This window comes from Opisthocomus hoazin, chromosome 11 (genome assembly GCF_030867145.1).
Source record: "Opisthocomus hoazin isolate bOpiHoa1 chromosome 11, bOpiHoa1.hap1, whole genome shotgun sequence".
Lineage (NCBI taxonomy): Eukaryota > Metazoa > Chordata > Aves > Opisthocomiformes > Opisthocomidae > Opisthocomus > Opisthocomus hoazin.
This window is the reverse complement of record NC_134424.1, coordinates 11,227,965-11,247,786: the sequence shown is the minus strand read 5'-3', so window position 1 is coordinate 11,247,786 and position 19,822 is coordinate 11,227,965. Positions and strand designations below refer to the sequence as shown.

General features: G+C 40.2%; 1 protein-coding gene across 3 annotated transcripts; it reads left to right on the top strand.

The window, feature by feature from the left end:
* The first annotated feature begins 295 nt into the window (after positions 1 to 295).
* CCDC174 (coiled-coil domain containing 174) lies at positions 296 to 19,387 on the top strand. Of its 3 annotated transcripts, none has more exons than XM_075432898.1 (12): positions 296 to 423; positions 1,852 to 1,956; positions 3,847 to 3,947; positions 4,867 to 4,925; positions 5,970 to 6,150; positions 8,111 to 8,206; positions 9,631 to 9,767; positions 10,185 to 10,279; positions 10,512 to 10,659; positions 11,717 to 11,851; positions 13,527 to 14,495; positions 18,772 to 19,387. In XM_075432898.1, exons 1-11 carry the CDS (start codon positions 382 to 384, stop codon positions 14,480 to 14,482), a joined length of 2,055 nt encoding a protein of 684 aa, XP_075289013.1. In that variant the 5' UTR covers positions 296 to 381; the 3' UTR covers positions 14,483 to 14,495; positions 18,772 to 19,387. The 3 variants fall into 3 exon arrangements, with proteins under 3 accessions (XP_075289013.1, XP_075289011.1, XP_075289010.1); XM_075432896.1 differs by lacking the exon at positions 18,772 to 19,387 and adding an exon at positions 17,438 to 18,760; XM_075432895.1 differs by lacking the exon at positions 18,772 to 19,387 and having other exon boundaries at positions 13,527 to 14,854.
* Positions 19,388 to 19,822: the final 435 nt, after the last annotated feature.

The following is a 19,822-nucleotide window of genomic DNA, read 5'->3' as shown; positions in this document are numbered from 1 at the left end:
CCAAACCCAGCTCTGGGCTGGCCTGCAGTCCTGCCATTTCATCTCTGGCCACAGCGGTCGTCCCCAGCCCAGCAGCCCCAACGCACCCCACACCACCCCCGCCGGCAGCTCCAGCCCCCAGGCCGCGCACGGCCGTTTCCAACGGGGGCCCGAGCAGTTCGGCCCTTGCCCGCCGGTAACGCCTGCAGCCGCACGCAGCGGGCCGCGGCCGCCTCCGCCCACCCTCCCCGACCTCCCCAACATGGCGGCGGGGAAGCGCCCGCCTGCCCTCGCCAGCGCTGTCGCAATAGCGCCTCGCTTTCGCTGCGCTTTACGGTAAGGCCGCAAAGCGGGGAAGAAGGTGGCCGGCTGCAGGCGGTTGCCGGAGGAGCGGGGCCCGACATGGACCGGAGGAAGAAGCCGCTGGACGTGGCCGCCTCATCGGTGAGTGGGCGAACCTGGCCGCGGCCGGGAAGAAGCAAAAGGAACCCCTCCGCCTCCCCTCGCGGCTTATAAGGGTGTGAGGGCTGCCGGGCGGGCCTGGTCGGCGCAGGCCGGGTCCGGGGGCGAGCCGCCTGCGGGGCTGACCGTACCCCGGGGTGGGTTTTGTGTCCCCTCGCCTTAACCCCAGCGCGGTGAAATACACGCTTATTAAAGCAAACGCTGATTTAAAGGTTCGTGTTGTAACGTCACGCGTTCTGACGTTGCCTCCTGGTTTTGGGGGGGGGTCTGGGGAGCCCCTTGGCCTTCCAGGCCGAGCAAACGCGCTGCGCTCCAAATCGGAGTGAGCCAGGGCTGAATGTGCCCCCGTTCCTGATGTAACGATAAAATTAGGGCATGAGAGGGAAACGGGAGTTTGTTTCCTAATCAGCGCGAGGTCGGTATTGGGAAATGAAACCTCCGGGCCTCAGGGCCGGCGAGGTGCGGATCCCCCCCGCTCTCCGGTAGTCTGCTAGCAAGAGGCTGCTGCCAAACGCTTCCTGTTTCCAAATAAACGATGAGTGTAAACTGCTGCTGTACGTGAAAGATTTAACACTGAGTTTCTGGGTGATCACTTCTCAGCAGTGGGAGGAGAAGGTTTCATTTACAACCCTGTGCGTCATTGTTACAGGGACCTGAAAAGCAAATGCTTTAGTGTTTGGGACAAATGTTAATACCCAAGTCTTCCACTTTCCTGATTTAATGCACATCTGTGACATCTGTCTTCTGCAGGACTTGGAGGAGAAGTGGCGTGATGGCCACTTCCAGACTAGGCTTTTTGATGTAATTTCGAGACAGTCGCCCTGCTGGTGGTGTTTCCTGATGAAAGATGAGATGGGTGTTGGTCACAGATAGCAATGCTACTTATGTACTTATTAAAAAAAAAGAAGAAGAAAGAAAACCTGAAACTCTACAAACAGTATATAAAACATCTATTTTATGAAAGCAAACTTTTATCAGTTCTTTTCTGAGACAGGATTTTATTCATTATCTAATGATGAGAAGATTCCTTTTCAAATTAAGAAGTGTCATTTCATTAGTCGTTCTCTATTTGTTTGCCATTGGGATGCTGCTAAAATCTGTATGGAATTATGTCTCTCATTCCCATTATGTAGCAAAGGATAGAGGATATCTTTGGGGTTTTTTTTTTCTAAATCCCTAATCATAGTTTGCATTTTGTGTTTTTTGTGTATTGTTTGCTGTAAACTTGAGTAATCTTTATAATCAGATTAGTGCTTCAAAGTTCCACATAAAAATGCAATCAAATGCTCATATAACTGTAAACGCCAGACTGTCGTACTAGAAATAGAGTTATTACTTTATTACAGTAACTGATGTACGTGCATGTGATATGTCTTGGTTATTTATTTGTTTCTTTTACTGTTGATGTAGTTGGTAGACCTTAAAGCAGAACTCTTCCGAAAGCAAGAAGAATTCAAGAAAGAAAAGCTGTTGAAAGATGCTGGCATCTTTGCAAAGCCCAAAACTTCTAATAAGGTAGAAATCTTCTTCCATTGTTGTTTTTGTCATTGTTTCTCCTTAAAATAAGGAAGTTCACATTCAAGTCTAAATAAATAAACAGAGCTGTGTTGCTATTCAAATGTAAAATCAACGTTGGTGAGGTGGATTGAGAACTGGCTGAATGGCCGAACTCAGAGGGTTGTCATCAGCGGCGCCGAGTCTCGTTGGAGGCCAGTAACTAGTGGTGTCCCCCAGGGGTCAGTACTGAGCCCAGTCTTGTTTAACTTCTTCATCAATGACCTGGATGAAGAGTTAGAGTGTACCCTCAGCAGGTTTGCTGATGACACAGAACTGGAAGGAGTGGTGGATACACCGGAAGGCTGTGCTGGCATTCAGTGAGACCTGGACAGGCTGGAGAGTTGGGCAGAGAGGAACCTGATGCAGTTCAACAAGGGCAAGTGCAGGGTCCTGCACCTGGGGAGGAACAACCCCATGCACCAGTACAGGCTCAGGGCTGACCTGCTGGAGAGCAGCTCTGTGGAGAGGGACCTGGGAGTGCTGGTGAATGACAGGTTGACCATGAGCCAGCAGTGTGCCCTGGTTGCCAAGAAGGCCAATGGGATCCTGGCGTGCATTAGGAGGAGTGTGGCCAGCAGGTCGAGGGAGGTTCTCTTCCCCAGTTCAAGAAAGATGAGGAGCTACTGGAGAGAGTCCAACGGAGGGCTACGAGGACGATGAGGGGACTGGAGCATCTCTCCTACGAGGAGAGGCTGAGGCAGCTGGGCTTGTTCAGCCTGAAGAAGAGAAGGCTGAGAGGGGACCTTATAAATATCTCAAGGGTGGGTGTCAGGAGGATGGGGCCAAGCTCTTTTCAGTGGTGCCCAGCGACAGGACAAGGGGCAACGGGCACAAATCGAAGCATGGGAAGTTCCGTCTGAATATGAGGAAGAACTTCTTCCCTCTGAGGGTGAAGGAGCACTGGAACAGGCTGCCCAGGGAGGTTGTGGAGTCTCCCTCTCTGGAGATATTCATGACCCGCCTGGACAAGGTCCTGTGCAGCCTGCTGTAGGCGACCCTGCTTCGGCAGGGGGGTTGGACTAGATGACCCACAGAGGTCCCTTCCAACCCTGAACATTCTGTGATTCTGTGATGAGGATGTTCTTTAAATTTTTATCAACTCACTTCCAGCTGAAACTCTTGTGCACAGCAGAAAACTTAATTCATGCTTATGCCCATCTAAGTAATCTCTAAATCTTCATTCCCTAGGTAGCCACAGCTTTTGTAACTATAGGGAAAGATGTCTGGGGTTTTTTCCTCCAAGGTTTTGTATGGTTCCCTGAAGGATGGAGTAGGAGAGACTCTTCCAGAATCACTGAACTTTATTAATAAATGCTCTTCTATCTGTTCCTCTGTATTGTGGTGTATAATAATGAATACACAATTGTCTCTTTTTTTCACTCTTTACTGCGCATTGTTTTCTATTCAATCTTAGCTTTCTAGTAATAGAATATAGTATTACTGCCATATTTGAAGAACGTGCAGCATTTACAGGGTTAGACTGTAAACAGGCAAACCGATTGCATTTTATATCTAAAATGAAGGCAATAGAGAATACAAACAATTCATAGCTTTGTTATAACTTTAGTAATCAGCAAGATTGTTTTTATTATTTTGTTCACCAGAATAGATTTTGTCTGACTGCTATTATATCGTACTGCAGTCTGTGTAACTTTAGGACACACCTGCTACATTCTGCAGCACAGTAGGTACAGTCTCAAGTCAAACATGTTTAAAATGTTATTCACAAAGTCTTTCATGATTGATTTGTGAGGTTTGCATTATGGAGTGGAAATACTTTTTAATTGTTATAATTTCAGGTTTTTTTTTTTACTTCTTTATTTGTTGCTGTAAAACTGTACCCCACAGAAACCAAGCATCTGGAACAAACAAAACACAGGAGTTGCAAATCGAGCTGAGAAAGATGTTGAGCAGAAGACAGAAGAGGACCATATATTAGATAAATCAAGGTAACTCTTAGGCTCTGTAAGAAAAGAATGCTCTGTAGCACTTGTTTTTTAGTGTTTCGAAGAGCACATAAAGCAAGTTACGCATGTTTTGGACCAGCAGGTCTCATTAGACCACCCAGTAAGACCAACATCAATTGTACACTCTTTACGAGTAATGTACAAACTGCAGTCTCATGCTCTAGGGATATCTGCCCTCACATCATCATAGCTGTCTAAATATATGAGATTAAGGATTTTTGAAAGTTGTCTTCAGAATTAAAAGCCAGGGCAGTGATACATTAGAATTCTATAGCAAAGTGTTTCTTGCACGTGGCAGAAAATAGCTCACTTTTTTCCAAGATTTGACTCATCTTCTAAATGGGTTAGTTGTACAGTAAGATATATGTTGAAAATGCAATTTAGAATTCATTTTCTGTTTTTCAGTAAGCAGTTCCTAGCTCTTCAAAATTGTCTTGTACCATTCCAGAAATTAGCTAAGGTTTTCTCTTCACTTTCTAAGAATAAGTGTAACTCCATGTTATCACTTTCTTTTTTTCTTTTTATTTTTCTGTAAATCAGTATCTCATACCTGCAAATAATGGTCTAGCGTCCAGTATTTATCTGACAGACCGTAGTAGGTAAGTTAGAGGTGGGATACTTGTTATGTCGTGTTCCTGCCTACTTGACAAATTATATTTGAGATTAATGCTGTAGCTTCGCTAACATTTTCAGTATAAACTCTGGAATTGGATATCTGTGTATCTTCAGAAAAGTCAGTTAAGGTTCAAAAGAAAAAACAGGGATAAGTCAGCTTCTAGTAAACATTTTGAGCACTCCGGGTACTTTCCTCTTCCATTTATCTAAGGCTAAATTGGTCATTTTGAACTGTGTTTGGAATTGGTGGGATTGCAGTGTTAATGTTTTTTTTTTTCTTTTTCAGGAAGAAACTAGAAGAGAAAGCAAAGCTGTATGAGAAAATGACAAAAGGCGACTTCCCAGGTGAACAAACCTAGTCTAAAATGAGTGTATGTCTATATATAATTGTTCATAAAGTTCAACCTAAAAGGTGGCATTTTTGACTATCTGGTGATTTACAGCAGCTACAGTATGAATTCACTGCTTGTCTTCTTACATGGGAAATTTTTTTTTGAGTTATTATACAAAGTGATTGATATGGGTTATTCTACTGTGAAAGGGAGAAAAAATATAGGTACTAGAGAAAATAAAATTACTTTTTGAAGGACAGCCTGTCCTAGTAAAGCACTATGGGCTTGTTTCACTCATTCATTAAGTGTGTGGAATATATTCTGTTTTTTCAATATAGAATCTTAAAAAACAAAATTAATGTATTCTCCCTTATGCAGTCTTTGGATTGCATTGCTGATGTTCTGTCCTGCATTCTAATTCTTGGACCCTTATGAAGAGAAGAGGAGCAGGAGGGGAGTCTGGCTGGTCGATATGTGAATGCCAGTCATGCAGCTAATAGGGTTAGAGAATTCTAATCTGTCCCTTTCTTCTCTTGCTCATTCACTGCCTTGCAAGAAGTATTTACTAAAATAGAATCCAAATCTTGCGATTAATCTCCAGTGTTTTCTCTACTAGTGTCCATCTTTGTCGGTATGACCCCACCACTTTTCTCTGCTTTTCTAAAAATTACTCTAGTGACTGCTTAACTACTGCCCACGTGCCAAATGTTGAGCATTGAAAAAGTATTTGAACTGTGGCATAACAAACCCTATGCTTCTGAAATAATGAGCAGAGAATATTTTAGTGCAAAGACTGCAACCTTTTCTGTATTGTACGCAAACAATTAATTGCTTGAAAATACCCTAAAACTTCTATTCAGAAATAGAGGTTAGCACTGTAGAGCCAATTTATAGCTCCAAGTTTGTTTGGCACTAAATGAGCTTTAAGTATTCCCCAATAGTGTGGTCAAGGGCATTGCTGGCAGCTGAAAAGCTGATTGTGGCTATTTTGTATTGATTTTGTGCTCAGTTCTGTTCCTTACATGGCTGTTCTCTAAGAATCGATTTTCTGCCTTAGATGAAGAAACTGAGGATTTGTACCTAGTGGATTTCACTCAGAAGATCATAGACAAACAGCACGAAGTACAGGAACTGTATCAGAGTGAAACTGCTAGAAAGACTTCAGAAAGAGAGACAGATGATGAGGAAACTCAACCTGAAGTGGAAATACCACCGCCCGAGGACCCAGATGAAGAATGGTTGGTACTACTGATTGGGCTGTCTAGTCTGGTTCTTGACAATTGCAAGAGAAAATAATTTTATTCTCCAAAGTATGTGGAGTGACACCTCCTTTTTTTTTTTTTTTTTTTTTTTTTTTGGTTAATACTGCACATTAAGAAGAGGTGGTAATATACTTTCATTTCATGTCTCATTAAAACACAGTCAGTCCTTCATGTTACTTTTGTTTCCGTGTAGGTAACACTGCAATAGAATCTACATCCAGGATTTTGAGAAATAACAGTCAAGGAAATGTACTAGCAGTGAGACATTGTAATATCCTCTCTTATTCTCTGGCGTAGTTTATGGGAGTTTTGATCGCAGTATTGACACAATTTGATGCTTTGATGTTTTGAATGGAACTGTACTGTAGCAAAACTTCGCGGTTTTATTGTATCCACGTTCCCTTCTCTAACTGTGTGTGACTTAGAGAAGGAGCAGTTGTTTTCATTGTGTGACCTCCTGTTAATGGAGAGAAACCCAATGGAAAAGAACACGATTTTCCAGTATTTCTTCCACTGTTTAACTGCAGCACAGCAAATAGTCTGTGACAATTTTCTGTGATATTCCAAGTAACCACTAATATTTCATCCAAGACATTAGGAATAATTATGATACCAGTCTGACTAAACATTTTCCTTGCCTATTTGTTTTAAAATGCTTGTGGAACGGAGATTATACTTCTGGTAATCAGTTTAAAACAGCAGTAACCAATATGAAAAAAGACACCCCCGTTCTCCAGCTTATTAGGCTGAGATAAGATTTGCAGTGTAATGTTTCAGAATAAACTGGGAGAATGAACCCAGCAGAGCACCAGGAGGCTGCTAGGTTGGAAAGGCAGATACTCCATTTACCAGCATCTTACTGAAACTCAGGATGAAACTATCAGTGATCCAGCGATGAGCTCAAACTACTTTGTGCTCTCATCACCATAAGTATCAGAAATTTAAACAGATACATTTTACCATTCACATGGTGCTTTTCTATCATTGCTGACATCTCACTTCAGTGACATGCGTTATTATTAATATATTGTCCATCACAGTGAGGCCTTATCCTAATGAGGATATTTGGGTGCTAGCGTAATTAATGTTAATTATTCTGCAGCCATAGTTATATCTTTACTATAGAGAATGCAGACTCTTTTTTCTACTGATGTTACATTACAATAAAAACCTGAGGGCACTGAGTATATACTAAGTTGTAGATATCCTTAGAAATTATGTAGACGACTTAACTTACTAAAAGCACAGATCTTTAAAAGTTTGGGGTTTGGGTACTAGATTGCCAATCATACTTTTTCAGATGTAATATTAATTATTTAGAATGGGATAATTGAGGCAGCTTGATGCTAAAGAACTTTCTAGCATTACAGGACAATATAGCTCTTAACAGCTTTTTCGACAAGTGTAAATTAAGTGTTCAGTACTATGAAGAGTTGAATAAGAAGCACAATATGTGCTTCAAAGGAACATTTTGCTTGCATTTTAGTTAGCCTTTGTTATGCCCTTTGAAAGAATTCTATCAGCCTATTCTAATAGAGCTTTAGACTGATAATTTAAATATATTGTAGCAATTTCACATCTGCAAGAAGTCAATGCCGTATCATTATTTTCACCATGGGAAGCAAGTACTAGGCTCTGTTTTATTTTGGTGTGAAACCTACATGACATTGTAACTTTTGAACATTTTTTTAAACCATCTATTGCCAAGGCAAACGGCTTATAATTGTCTCATAAAACTGTCATATGCCCTGTTCAGAATGTATTTTCTTAACCTGTGAGTCTTTTAATTGAAAGGTGGAAGAAACTGTCACACATGGAGAGACTGAGAGGTGATGAATACTCTTTGGAAAGTGTCACTGCGTCTGTGTTCTGGTTAAGAGTTCTGTAAATCTGCAAATAATAGTTCTGCATCAAATTTCCTTTGCTTTCATTACAGGGTTGATTATGTTGATTTCTTGGGCAGATCTAGACGCTGTATGAAGAAGGATTTGCCAAGTCTACTTAAAATGGATCAGGAACTTCAAGGGAAAAGGTGTGGTTTCTCCAGTGGAAGTACATGTATTAAACACAGTACAGAAGTACAGTATTTAACATATGTATTTTTAATGAGAAGGGAGAGAGGGTGTGCTTTGTTACCACATTCTCAGTCCAGAATTGTTGATGCTACTACGGCTTTCTCTAGGTTTACTTTGGACAAACTTTGGCTGGTTACAACATTGTGCCTCAAAAAATAGACAGAATAGCTACAGAGAAATTGTGCATGACTGTGATTTTATAAAAACTTTTTATTATCAATTCAGATAGTATTCCAGGGCTTCTCTTTTCTTTCACCTTCGCAGCTGACCATTTGAAACACATGGCTGATGTAATGGTTTTCAGTTGCAACAGAATGGAGACCATAGATATCGAATAAAAGCCCAAATGAGATTTTTAATGCACTACTAAGGGCCACTTTTTAATGTAAACACTAAATCCAAAACATCACTTGCAGAGCATGGTTTGTAGAGAAAAGTTCTAACAAATTGATTTAGCAATCTCTCAGATATGTGGCACATCTTTTAAAACTGTGGTCCTTGTATAGAATAGTATTTTATTATACCTTCCAGAAAATGCCAAAGAAGTGATTCCTGGTTCTGTTTAACCTGGAAACTGATGATAGTCTTTTAGCAATTCCAAATTCATCATGACATTCCAAGTGAATTTGTTAGATCTCATTTGTTTGGTTTTGCTCTTCTGTTAAAATTATTATGGCAGCACTGAGAATTGCTTTCAGAAAATAATCTAAAGGTGCATCAGCTGAGCCCTTACTGTTGCTAAAGTGAAAATTCTTTCACACTAAGAACTCATTAGTGTGTTCTCTATAATTTCAACATAAGATGGAGAATATGAGTGCTTTGAAATTGCAGTCTCTGGTTGATGTGGATGACAGTTGGTCAGCAAAAACAGCTTTAGCTAGACAATAAAAGAAAAAGATCCTGCTGCTTCTCTTGGGCAAACACAAATGTTTCCCATATTGGATATTAATATTTGGCATGGACTTCTAGGGTAAATTAATGGCTACCTTTTGTTATTTCAAATACCTTTTATTTTCTTATGTTAAATGTGAAATGTTTCTGATTGTGATTGCTAGAATCCCAATAGATGCCAATAAAAGTATTTATTTCATCTCCTATGATTTGATAATGATATCATAAAGCTTCTGAGAAAGGATATTATTTTCTTTAAGTCTTTTGATGACATGTTCTACTAGTACCTTGTTGCAGAGGTATTTTGTATTTCTCTTTTCCCTGTGTACCATAGTCATCAACCCTGCATCACTAAATGGTGCCTACAATGATCTATGTTTTGTAAAAACTGCAGTAGTGGATCAGACCCAATCATACTTTCACTGTTTGATACTATAAAACTGATTAGTTCTGCTCTGTAATCCCTAACTTTTTTTTTTTTTTTAATTAGACAAGGTCCTGATGGGAATACTCTGTTATCTGAAGATATGAGAAGAGAACTTCAGAGGCAGCAGTGGGAAAGAGAGGAAGAAGAAGCCCTCAGAAAACCCATGGGACCCATACATTATGAGGACATTCGAGAAAACGGTATACTTCCGTACTTCGTATCACTTATCTTTATATCACGAATCAAAGAGATTGGTTTTAGAGAACGCAAGGGAAAGTTACTTCTTGTGCCTTTATGGCAAATTTCAGGTATGTGTTAAGCCATATGTGCAATAACCATTCAAATTACCAGTATATAAATCTAGATTTATTTTTCCTCAAATTGTATTTTTTCTCAAATGTATTTTTCAAATTTCATTACATCCTCCTGTGTTCTCCTTCAGGAAGCCTCACTTCATGCATCATCTAAAACAAGCCTATTTTAGCCATCTAAAACTAAGGCAGTGTATATTCTTGGGAGTAATTCAATGCCTGAAAGCAGGGTGCGTGGTGCTTGTAGTTACTGTAAATTATAAACTGAATGTAACTTAAATTTACTGATTTTCCTCTTCTTTTCAGAGGCCAGACAGCTTGGCGTTGGTTACTTTGCCTTTTCTCGTGACAAAGAACTGAGGCATAAACAACGGGCAACACTGGATATGCTAAGAGAGCAGGTAGGAGTTTAAAGAGCAAATGGGGGTATGAGGGCATCCTAGTTTTGGTAGTCACTGTCTTTGAGTTGTTTTAGAAGTTGTAAACTAGATGATGCCTGCAGCTGACTCCAGAAAAATGGGGCCTCTTTCCCTTTTGAAACATGGTACTTGATAATGTTATTTAGTGATGGAAGATACGTAGTTGATTATAATAACAAAGGAAGATTAATTCATGTTTTTCTTTGCTGTTAAGACACTTGATCAGAGAACTAAACGTGAACAGTTAAAAGAAAAAAGGAAGGCAGCTCTAGATGCAAGACTGTCTAAACTTCGAGCACGGAAGATTAAGAAGTTAAGGGAAGCTGGATTAGAGGAAGAAGCAGAAAAACTGGAGAATGCAGGTAAGATTTGCTGCCTTTTTAAGCTAAATGCTGCTTCATCTTCTACTTGATCGACAGACAGGCATACTGCAATTGATTTCGGTTTGGACATTCAATATATTGGTGTTATGCATTCTATATATACAATTAGTATAACTGTTAAGATAGCAAGAGTTCATATAATTGTGTGTAGATACAAAATTCTGCCAGAAATAGCATAATAATGCAGGTAGAAATGTGATGTGTAGATTGTAGGCTTTTTTTGATTCACACCTGAGACCAGGGATTAATTGGGTTAATTACACGGGTTGAGGTTAAAGCTGCTGAAATTTTACTGGCCTTTTCTTTTTTTAAGACAAAGTAGAAGAAAAAGTAGTAACAAATTAATTTTTATATCGTATAATATACGCTCTTACAGGTTCAGTGCAGTCTGTAAATGGGACATCCAGCTGAGTTTAGGATTTAGGATGATGAATTTGAGTTCTAATCCCACCTCTGCGCTGTCTCCCTTATGACACTACTAGTCACTTGTACTGTCTGTCTCCCACTGCAAAATGTAGCTAATATTTCACTGTGTCAGAATTCTATGCAAGTGATCAACTGTGAAGTGTCCTGGAAATGAAGAACAGTAATGTGCCACTGCTAACTGTTACTCTTGTTCAGAAGAATAAGAATGCAAATTGTTTTCTCCAGTAAATGAAACAGAGATAACATGCTAATGTTCTTATTTTTACCTAATTTCCTAGCTTCCGTATAATGCTGAACACATTCCTTTTGGGTTATTAGGCAGTAGATTTTCAGCAGGTTTTTTGATACAACTAGAAAGCTAATGAAGTGTCTCTTGGTAGATATGCTTCCTGATTATCTGGCTTACCCATTATCTTTTCTGAACTAATATGCAGTAATTAAAAAAAAAAAAAAAATGCCCCCCCACTCAGATTCATTTTATTATTAGAATGAAATTAGATACCTAGTATGAGCTCTAAATGTAAATAACTTGCTTCCTGTTCCTCCTATGAATTTCATATAGATTTTGTCCCATTACTAACAAAAACTACTCTCTCTTTCTGTAACATAGAGGTGAAAGGTGTTACTGACGAACCAGAAGCTCCGAGAGTTACTGCTGCCAGTAGAAAGGTTGAGGTGGTCATCCAGGAGAGAAGAGATACAAAGCCTGGCGTGCCTTATGTCCGAGAGTGGGATAAAGGCAAAGGTAAGGAAATGTAGATTCAGAAACATTTTTGGAAGCAATGTGCACACGGCTCCTTAGTTTCTCTTTTGTGACAAAGTATGGTAAGACTGAGAAACAATATAACACTTTCTCCCTTTGTATTGATGACTATCTAGTGTCCAGTGCAGTGATGGACAACGCATGCCCTAGTGCCAGTACCTGCTATAATGTCCCCATAATTTTTTCTTCTATGTGAGTTATTCTGTTTCTGGATGATCCAGAGAGGTTGACAGAATGACAAATTTAATAGTTTGTAAGACTTACTGTGTGAAGTTTTCTTGATGTTTTTCTGTAGTTTGTGCTACATGATGGCAGGATGCATGACACTGAAATAGGTACAGGACGATACTGAAAAGTGATGCAAGCAAAGACCACTTCAGTGCCAGTGTCCCATCTTGAAGCATCTTCCTTGTCACAACATCAAGTGATTGCCGTCTTCCAGATCCTTCCCAAACCCATTAATCCATTTGGCACCAGTTACCTAAGCTCATGCACATTCTTGTAGTCTGATGCCCAACTTCTAAGTAAAAGGAAACAAGGAATACGCAAAGCACACAAATGTTCACCTCCTTTAGTACTCCCGTAAGAGCGGCATTCCTGCTCTGTGTAATACTGGTATTTCCAGCTTCTGTTTACTTTTCACAGTCTCTCTTTTTGTGTTCAGCTAATGAACATCGTTCTGAGGGGAAACTTTGTGGTTCCATTAAAAAACAAAACTTTCATGTCCTATCTGTTAAATCTGTCCTGCCTGACGCTGTTTTTTCCTGCCTCTGAGGAATCCTAGTATGACTGACACCCAAGCAGCACTGCACTACACAACAAATATTACACTCAGAAAGCAGAGGACAGCTTACTCTAAAATGTGAAGTAAAATAACTGTGGTTCTCTGAATACAAATGTAACACAAGCATCTAAATTAGTATAAGAAGGAATAAACAAAACTTCTTACTCTTAGATGCTTTCCTCCTTACTATTTCATATTTTTTTATACTTTTACTAAAGCAAAGAAAGAATTCCTGCTCTGATTGGGGCTCTACTTTGCTACATCAGACAAACATGTAGCCCTCCTATATCAAAATTTTCTACTTAATTTCTTACAGAAGTCTTGGTAAAAATTAATACTGAAAAGAATTGTACTGGTTTTAGAGAGTAGGTTTGGGGGACATCTTCAGAGCAGGTTTGGGGGATATCTTTTTAAGTGTGGTGATCTTGAGCTGTCATTCCATTGCAGTACTTCAGAACTATTTTTAATCAGAAATCAACAGCTGTCATAGTAACTAGAATATCTGCCGCTGCCGTTTAAATAAAGAAGTTACTGGTTTTCACCTGTGCCTACTAGAGACAATCTCATCATCTCCATATTGTAGTAACTAAGCTCTTAATGCTTTGATTGGTTTCTATTTTGATTCACCCCAAACTAATTAGTCATTTTTCATAATCAATGACCACATTGTTAAAGGATCTTAAAGTGACTAGGATGAGTTACACAGAGGCTGGTGGTTATCTTCAATGCTCAATGCTTTTGTTCCTGCTCTGTAAAGAAAGTGCACTGTCAGCTTAGCCAACAGTCTAGTACTAATTTGTTTTCACTCCTTTCTGACTTACCTCCATACCCTGAAATCTGTATTCAATCTACCATTTTCCCTGTTTCTAACAGAATTGATGTTTGGACAATGGTCAAAGAAACAGGAAGAACTCAGAGATGAGCGAGATCCAGAATTTGCACCACCTTCTGATTACTTCATGGGACAAAAGAAAGATGATAATTACAGAAGTCAGAATTTGAACAGTCCTGAAACCTCCTCTGAAAAACTGGAAACGGAGACAGCACAAAAGCAACAGATGCCATCAGGGCAGGCCAACGGCAGCAGCACTGAAGATGTGCCACCGTCAGCGCAGCCCTACCACAGCAATGTTCAAGATGGGTCAGCAGCAACAGAGGCCTGTCACAGTGACGCTCAAGACGCGCAGTCATCAACGGAGGATGACAGCAGTGATGATGAGGATGTGCCGCCGTCAATGCAGGCTTATGGCTATGGTGCTCAAGGTGTGCCACCATCAATGCAGGCGTACGGCTATGGTGCTCCAGATGTGCTGTCATCAATGCGGGCTTACGGCTATAGCACTCATGATATGCCATTTCCAATGCAGACTTATGGCTATGGCGCTCAAGGCATGCTGCCACCAATGCACCCCTATGGCTACAGCACTCATGAGATGCCATTTTCAGTGCAGGCTTATGGCTACGGCACCCAAGATGTGCCACCAGGAACGGAGGCCTGTGGCTGCAGTGCCCAAGATGTGCCGCCGGGAACGGAGGCCTGTGGCTACGGCACCCAAGATGTGCCGCCGGGAACGGAGGCCTGTGGCTGCAGTGCCCAAGATGTGCTGCCGGGAACGGAGGCCTGTGGCTGCAGTGCCCAAGATGTGCCACCAGGAATGGAGGCCTGTGGCTGCAGCACTCAGGATGTGCCACCAGGAATGGAGGCCTGTGGCTGCAGTGCCCAAGACGTGGCGTCTTCAGCGCAGACCGACAACAGTGACACTCAAAATCAGGAACCACTTTACCAAAGTTTAGATGATATGCTGTCTTACTACAGACAAGTGACTTGAACTGACCAAAAAGGTAAGCAAGAATCGTGATTTAAAGAACTGAAATGGAATTACCTTCTCGACAAGAATATTATTTTCCCACATCTGGGAAAAATAAGTTTCTGTAAGTAGATCAAAATAAATCTGGAGACCTAAGCTACATCACAGCTGTACTTTTGCCTTCTTTTTTTTTTTTTTTTCCTCTTTATTAAAATTACGGGGTTTTCTGGCAGTACTTAACTTGGTTTAGTACATATTTCATTTTAACTCTCTGCCACTTACACCTGTACTTTGGGGTATATTAATGGCTTTCTTTCAAAAGATGAACTCTTCCTTTACTCTGTCGCTCCCTGGCTAGCTTCTGGCTTGGAGGTACTACAAGTTCAATGTTATCTGAAGAAATGGTATTGAAATGGCAGGCCCTCTGCTGCCAGATACAGAACTGTTTTAGGAAATTTGTTACCTACTTAATCTCCTGCCTTTAGGAAGTGCAGAATATTATCTAGTGAACAGTGGTCGTTCACATGATCATAGTAGCTTCTGCAGTTCTGAGGTCTGTATATAATTCATAATTCTGTGAAGCAAATTAGAGTGGAGAGAGGCAATGCAGAAATCAATAAATAATGATGGTTAGACTAAGAGTAAGTACTTCACTAAAGTAGAAGTCTTGACACCTGAAATTACTCTCTTACTGGTTTAGAAAATTATCTCATAATTCTCCAAGTGCATTTTACTTTCATCATCTGTTACATTTATGGCTTTATTTTATTTAATACTTTTTTCCAAAAACTGTGATATTGGAGTCGTCATACATAAAAGCTGACCAACCTCTACCAAACAAGCTTTTATTTCAGAATCTTAGTAAATGAGAATAACACTTCTTTGCCACATAGAATATTTTCATTTCTGATACCCCCATTTGTATTTTAAAAGCTCATACAAGGATAAGACCTAGAAAAGTGGGTTAGAGTGGGCAATTTCATAGGTTGTCTGAAGTTAAATTACATTGATAATGTCAAAATAGTGAACATTTGGATGAAGTAGTCAGCTAGCCAAGAGACAGAGGTAACATGCTATTCGTGCTTCAGTCAGGTCTCAGGCTGCTTTGCAAAGCCTGGTGAACAGCAGTGTGTTCAAGGTGCCTGAGCAAACTTAGCAACATGCAGAACACATTCGCTGTCCCCAAGCTCTGTTTTAACCTCAGCTAGTTAACACTAGCTTCCATCACACCACACTTCCATCTCTCCTCTATCGCTGGCTTTTGCACAGGAATTTGCAGACCAGGAATAACACATCACAGGAGGAATAACACACCACAAGAGCACCAGCGGTACCATTTTAAAGGCACAAAATACCCAAGTCTTTTATCCTTACCAAATGGTTAAGAGACTGGAGCTTTATGATAACTTTGAGTTTCTTTTTCTCTTAGCAGACCTAGAACTTGAGGATAGTATGGCACTGTTGATGGTCATGAAATGCACATGAAATGCACCTGAAATGCACAGAAAGCTTAGCAGCAGCTCATTGTTTTTGCTGCTGCTGACACTGACCTGAACTCAGCTGTTGCATGTGGCATTAGGGTGTATATTTCTTCCTTCCATTCAATCTCTTCAGCATGAATAAAGAACCTTAAAATAAATAACAATTGTATACTAATGACTGGAAGGAAGAGGAAGATGTTACAAACCCATCTGGTTTTACCAAATGTGACAGCATCAATGCAGGTTTTTTTCCCTCATAAATTTAGTACAATCTCAGGTTAGTCAACATCCATGAGATGGCAGTCTAATCTGGCTGATTTTCTGTAAGAAATTCTGCCAGTATATACCTATTTTCTGCTATTTATTTCATAGTAACATTGAAGTAGTCTCTGATGACCCTGATCAGAGTAGAATTTCTTCAAATGCTGTGTCACCTCACATTTAATTTTCAGTTTCAAATAGCTGCATTGTGCTTTAGCAGTTTTCTTCCACAAAGATAAGTGGTCAAAACACACTTCAAATTTGACTAGTTAGGAAAACAGTCATCTGGCAGTGCCACCAGTTGTTGAACTTGTACATAGAAACTGCTATTAAATGTTGTAATGTTTTGTAAAGAAGTCTTTGGTTGCCCACATAGCAATTGGCTTTTGCCTTGCTTACTAAGTTAGAGTTATTTGCAAAGACCCTACTGCTTCTTTAGGGTACCAAACTGAGTAAATTTCCTAGGTATCCACTAGTGGATTCCACTGCTGTGCCTCACCAGGGGGATCCCCACCTTTGTCCTTCTGCTTAAGTGGTTCAGGAACATGTCTGACATCATATTGACAGAAGTGACTTAATAGTGACTGTCATGTTTAAACTATTGAATTAGGGCAGCCTGGTTGCTACAGCACTAGCACAGGAACTAAAGGACCTCATTCAGATTCCTACCGTTGGTCTGAGAAAGCTTTGTTCAAATGATGTAACTTCTGTGCACGTGAGTGAGTAGCAGGTTTGGACTCAAAATAGCTTAGCTGTATGTTGGAATAAACATCTAAGATTTCACTTGTAAGGGGCAATTTCAATGTGTGAGGCAGGGTAGAATTGGTTTCCAGCTTAAAAACACTGCTTGTTTGAAGCAGGTAATGCATTTATAAATATTTTATGAAATCTATTGGAAAAACAATCCCTTTTGACCAGAGATGCTTTAACTAATCCATATTTAAATTTCATAGCAAGAAAGAATTCAGTACTATAGTGTCTTGGTTCCTACAAATAAGATCAGACTGAATGAGCAGTTCTGCTGTTTGAAAGAAATGGAAAAAAATTTTTAGAACTGATGTGTTTTGAAGCTTGCTGGGCAGTGCCGTGAAGCTTTTTAGGATGTTTTGGGTTATGTACTTGATGCTTTCTTAGCCATTCTCAGTCTAGAATTGCAGTAAATTACAATTATTTATTAATTAAGCCTCACAATATTATTCTGAAGTAAGATAATACCACTCTCCCCATTTTGCAGAAAGAAGAAAACTAAAATGTGAAACGTCTTATGCGAGGTCACAAAGCAGGTCTGTGGCAGAGCAGAAGTTCAAACCCAGTTCTCCAGGCTGCCTGACTTACGCTGGAGAAGTTTCATATTTAAGACCTCATATGAATGAGTATGTGGAAGTCATTCAGAGTAGGGTATGATTTCCTTGGAGCTGAGCTAACTCTGAAGAGTGGGCAGAGTACTTTAAAACATTAGAGCTTGACTTCACTTCATTATGGCAATCATGTCTTTCAGTGGATTTCCCTATAAAGAATATTTGTATCTATTCCACTACTATTTTAATTATTTACATTAATTTCCTACTGCCTCTGCGCTTTGTTTTTTTCTTTGCCCTTCAAACTGTGGGTAATTTTATGTATGGATGTGATGTAGGAGCTATATTGTCTTTGCATTAGTTTTAACACTGAGCTGGAGCTGCACTAAGGAATAAAATGCCATTTATTACATAGCATTATGTAAAAGGATACAATCAAAGTGCTCAATTGTTCAGCTTCATTTCCATAGCCTAATATTAAACACGGGAGGACTCTTGGCCAGGAAGGCAGTTCAGTGCCTGCGTTAACTAAAGCCTATTGAGAACAGCTCTCCCACAGCAGCAGTCTGTCACTTTGCCATTTGGTCTCCATCCCTCTTGTCTTGATTTTTGGCTGAAATGCTTTTGTATATTCTCTCATGCTGTGGACCACACATTTCTGTTCAATCTATTTCACTCTTATTTCACTCAGACCACCTCAAGCTAGCTCCAGTGTGATTGCCAACCTCATTCACTTCATTTATTAATTCCTGGGGTAAACAATTGCTTGTTGATTCATTGCCAATGTTGTATTTCTATGTTCCGGCCAGATCTAGAGGATGTTGTCACTCATTCCCTCTTCCTCCTCATTTTAAACCACCAGCCCAAAGTTACTTACTTCAACACCAACAGAAAGTTGGTGTGCACTAGGGCTACATTGGTAAGGATCTGCAACCATCAGTCTATGACTGGTCTAAGTAAAGTAAAGCAAACTTGTGTTTTCACTCTTCTTTGAGCATACAAAATTGTGGGTACACTGTATCTGCGGTTACATTTCATGTGTTGGAAGTGAGCTCTGCCTCAAGACGTACCAGTGGTGGCCCGCGTCCCCTTCGGTGTTCTGCAAAGAGCCAAGGGCAATCCCTGGCTCTTGGGCAACATATCTAAGGCAGCTTTGTTGTACATCATTGTGTGAATTTTTTTATGATGCACAAGTTATTTCTGTCCAAAATACAAAAATCATTCAAGCATGCTTGAATTTCAACTTTCACCTGCTCTCTCTGGCTCGCAGGACTCAATGTGATCTCCAGAGAAGTACTTTTAGAGAAGACAATTATCTGTGTGTCACCAAAGGCTGATTTTCATCCCCTTGGAGGGCAGCAGGGATCTGGATCTGACTATGAACTGTTAGCATGTCAGCTAAGGCTGCTAAAAAGTATCTGGCTGCAATTCTGTGATGTTAGAGGGAGATAATGTATCAATCTCATTGTCCTCATTAACTTTTTAATACAAATGTCTCTCCAAATCCTTTGATGTCCAGGAGGCCTGGTCCCAACACCAGTTCTATCAGTAGCTCTAGACTTGTTAAAATCTAGTCCTGCTGGACCCTAATGTCTCCCATCTTGTAGTAAATTTGGACCAACATCTTTCCTCCTCACCCTTTTATTGCCCTGTTGAAATTTTGTCTAAAATTTATGTCTAACCTTGACCTATAAGACCCAAGGTACCGACTTTGCATCTTAAGTAAAGAGCTTAAACAGAGGCAAGAACAAATGTAAAAATGTATCGGGAGTTGGTTAGCATACAGATGACTGGATTAATTTACCCCTGTGTCAAAGATGTGACCTCAAGCAGGCCATAGAAACTTGAACTTTCATAAAAATTCAATTGTAATTTAACAGTTCTAGCTGGAAGTTTACTTTGTAATTAAGAAAGTGCTTTGCTTGCTTTCTGTAATTAAACCAAATAAAATTCTGTTTTCACAGTCAGAGAAGTAAATACTATCCTTAGCAAATATTTAAGGAAGCAAAATAAACCCTATACATCTTCTGGAAAGTTTACAGTTAGTTTAGCTTCATTTAAAGAGAGGGATCCAGAGGCAATGCAAGATGTTGCTCTGGTGTTGTGCTGCTAGCCCAGCCACTAACTCATGTCATGACATAAGTTGAGAGAGACAGGTGCCTGATCATGTTCCACCACTACCACACTCAATTATTAACATGCTTTGACCTTTAAGTGCAAAGTGACTGAAATCTTATATATATTTATGGCAACATGGGCTTTCGCTGGCAGAAGTGTTGTATGACTACAACTGCTGCAGTTACCCAGCCTTCCAGCTCAGA

Coding starts and splice junctions, on each gene's coding strand:
- CCDC174 (XM_075432898.1), top strand. CDS start 382: ATGGACCGGAGGAAGAAGCCGCTGGACGTGGCCGCCTCATCG. Junction 4,926..5,969: donor GACAAAAGGCGACTTCCCAG/GTGAACAAACCT, acceptor TTTCTGCCTTAG/ATGAAGAAACTGAGGATTTG. Junction 10,280..10,511: donor TGGATATGCTAAGAGAGCAG/GTAGGAGTTTAA, acceptor TTTGCTGTTAAG/ACACTTGATCAGAGAACTAA.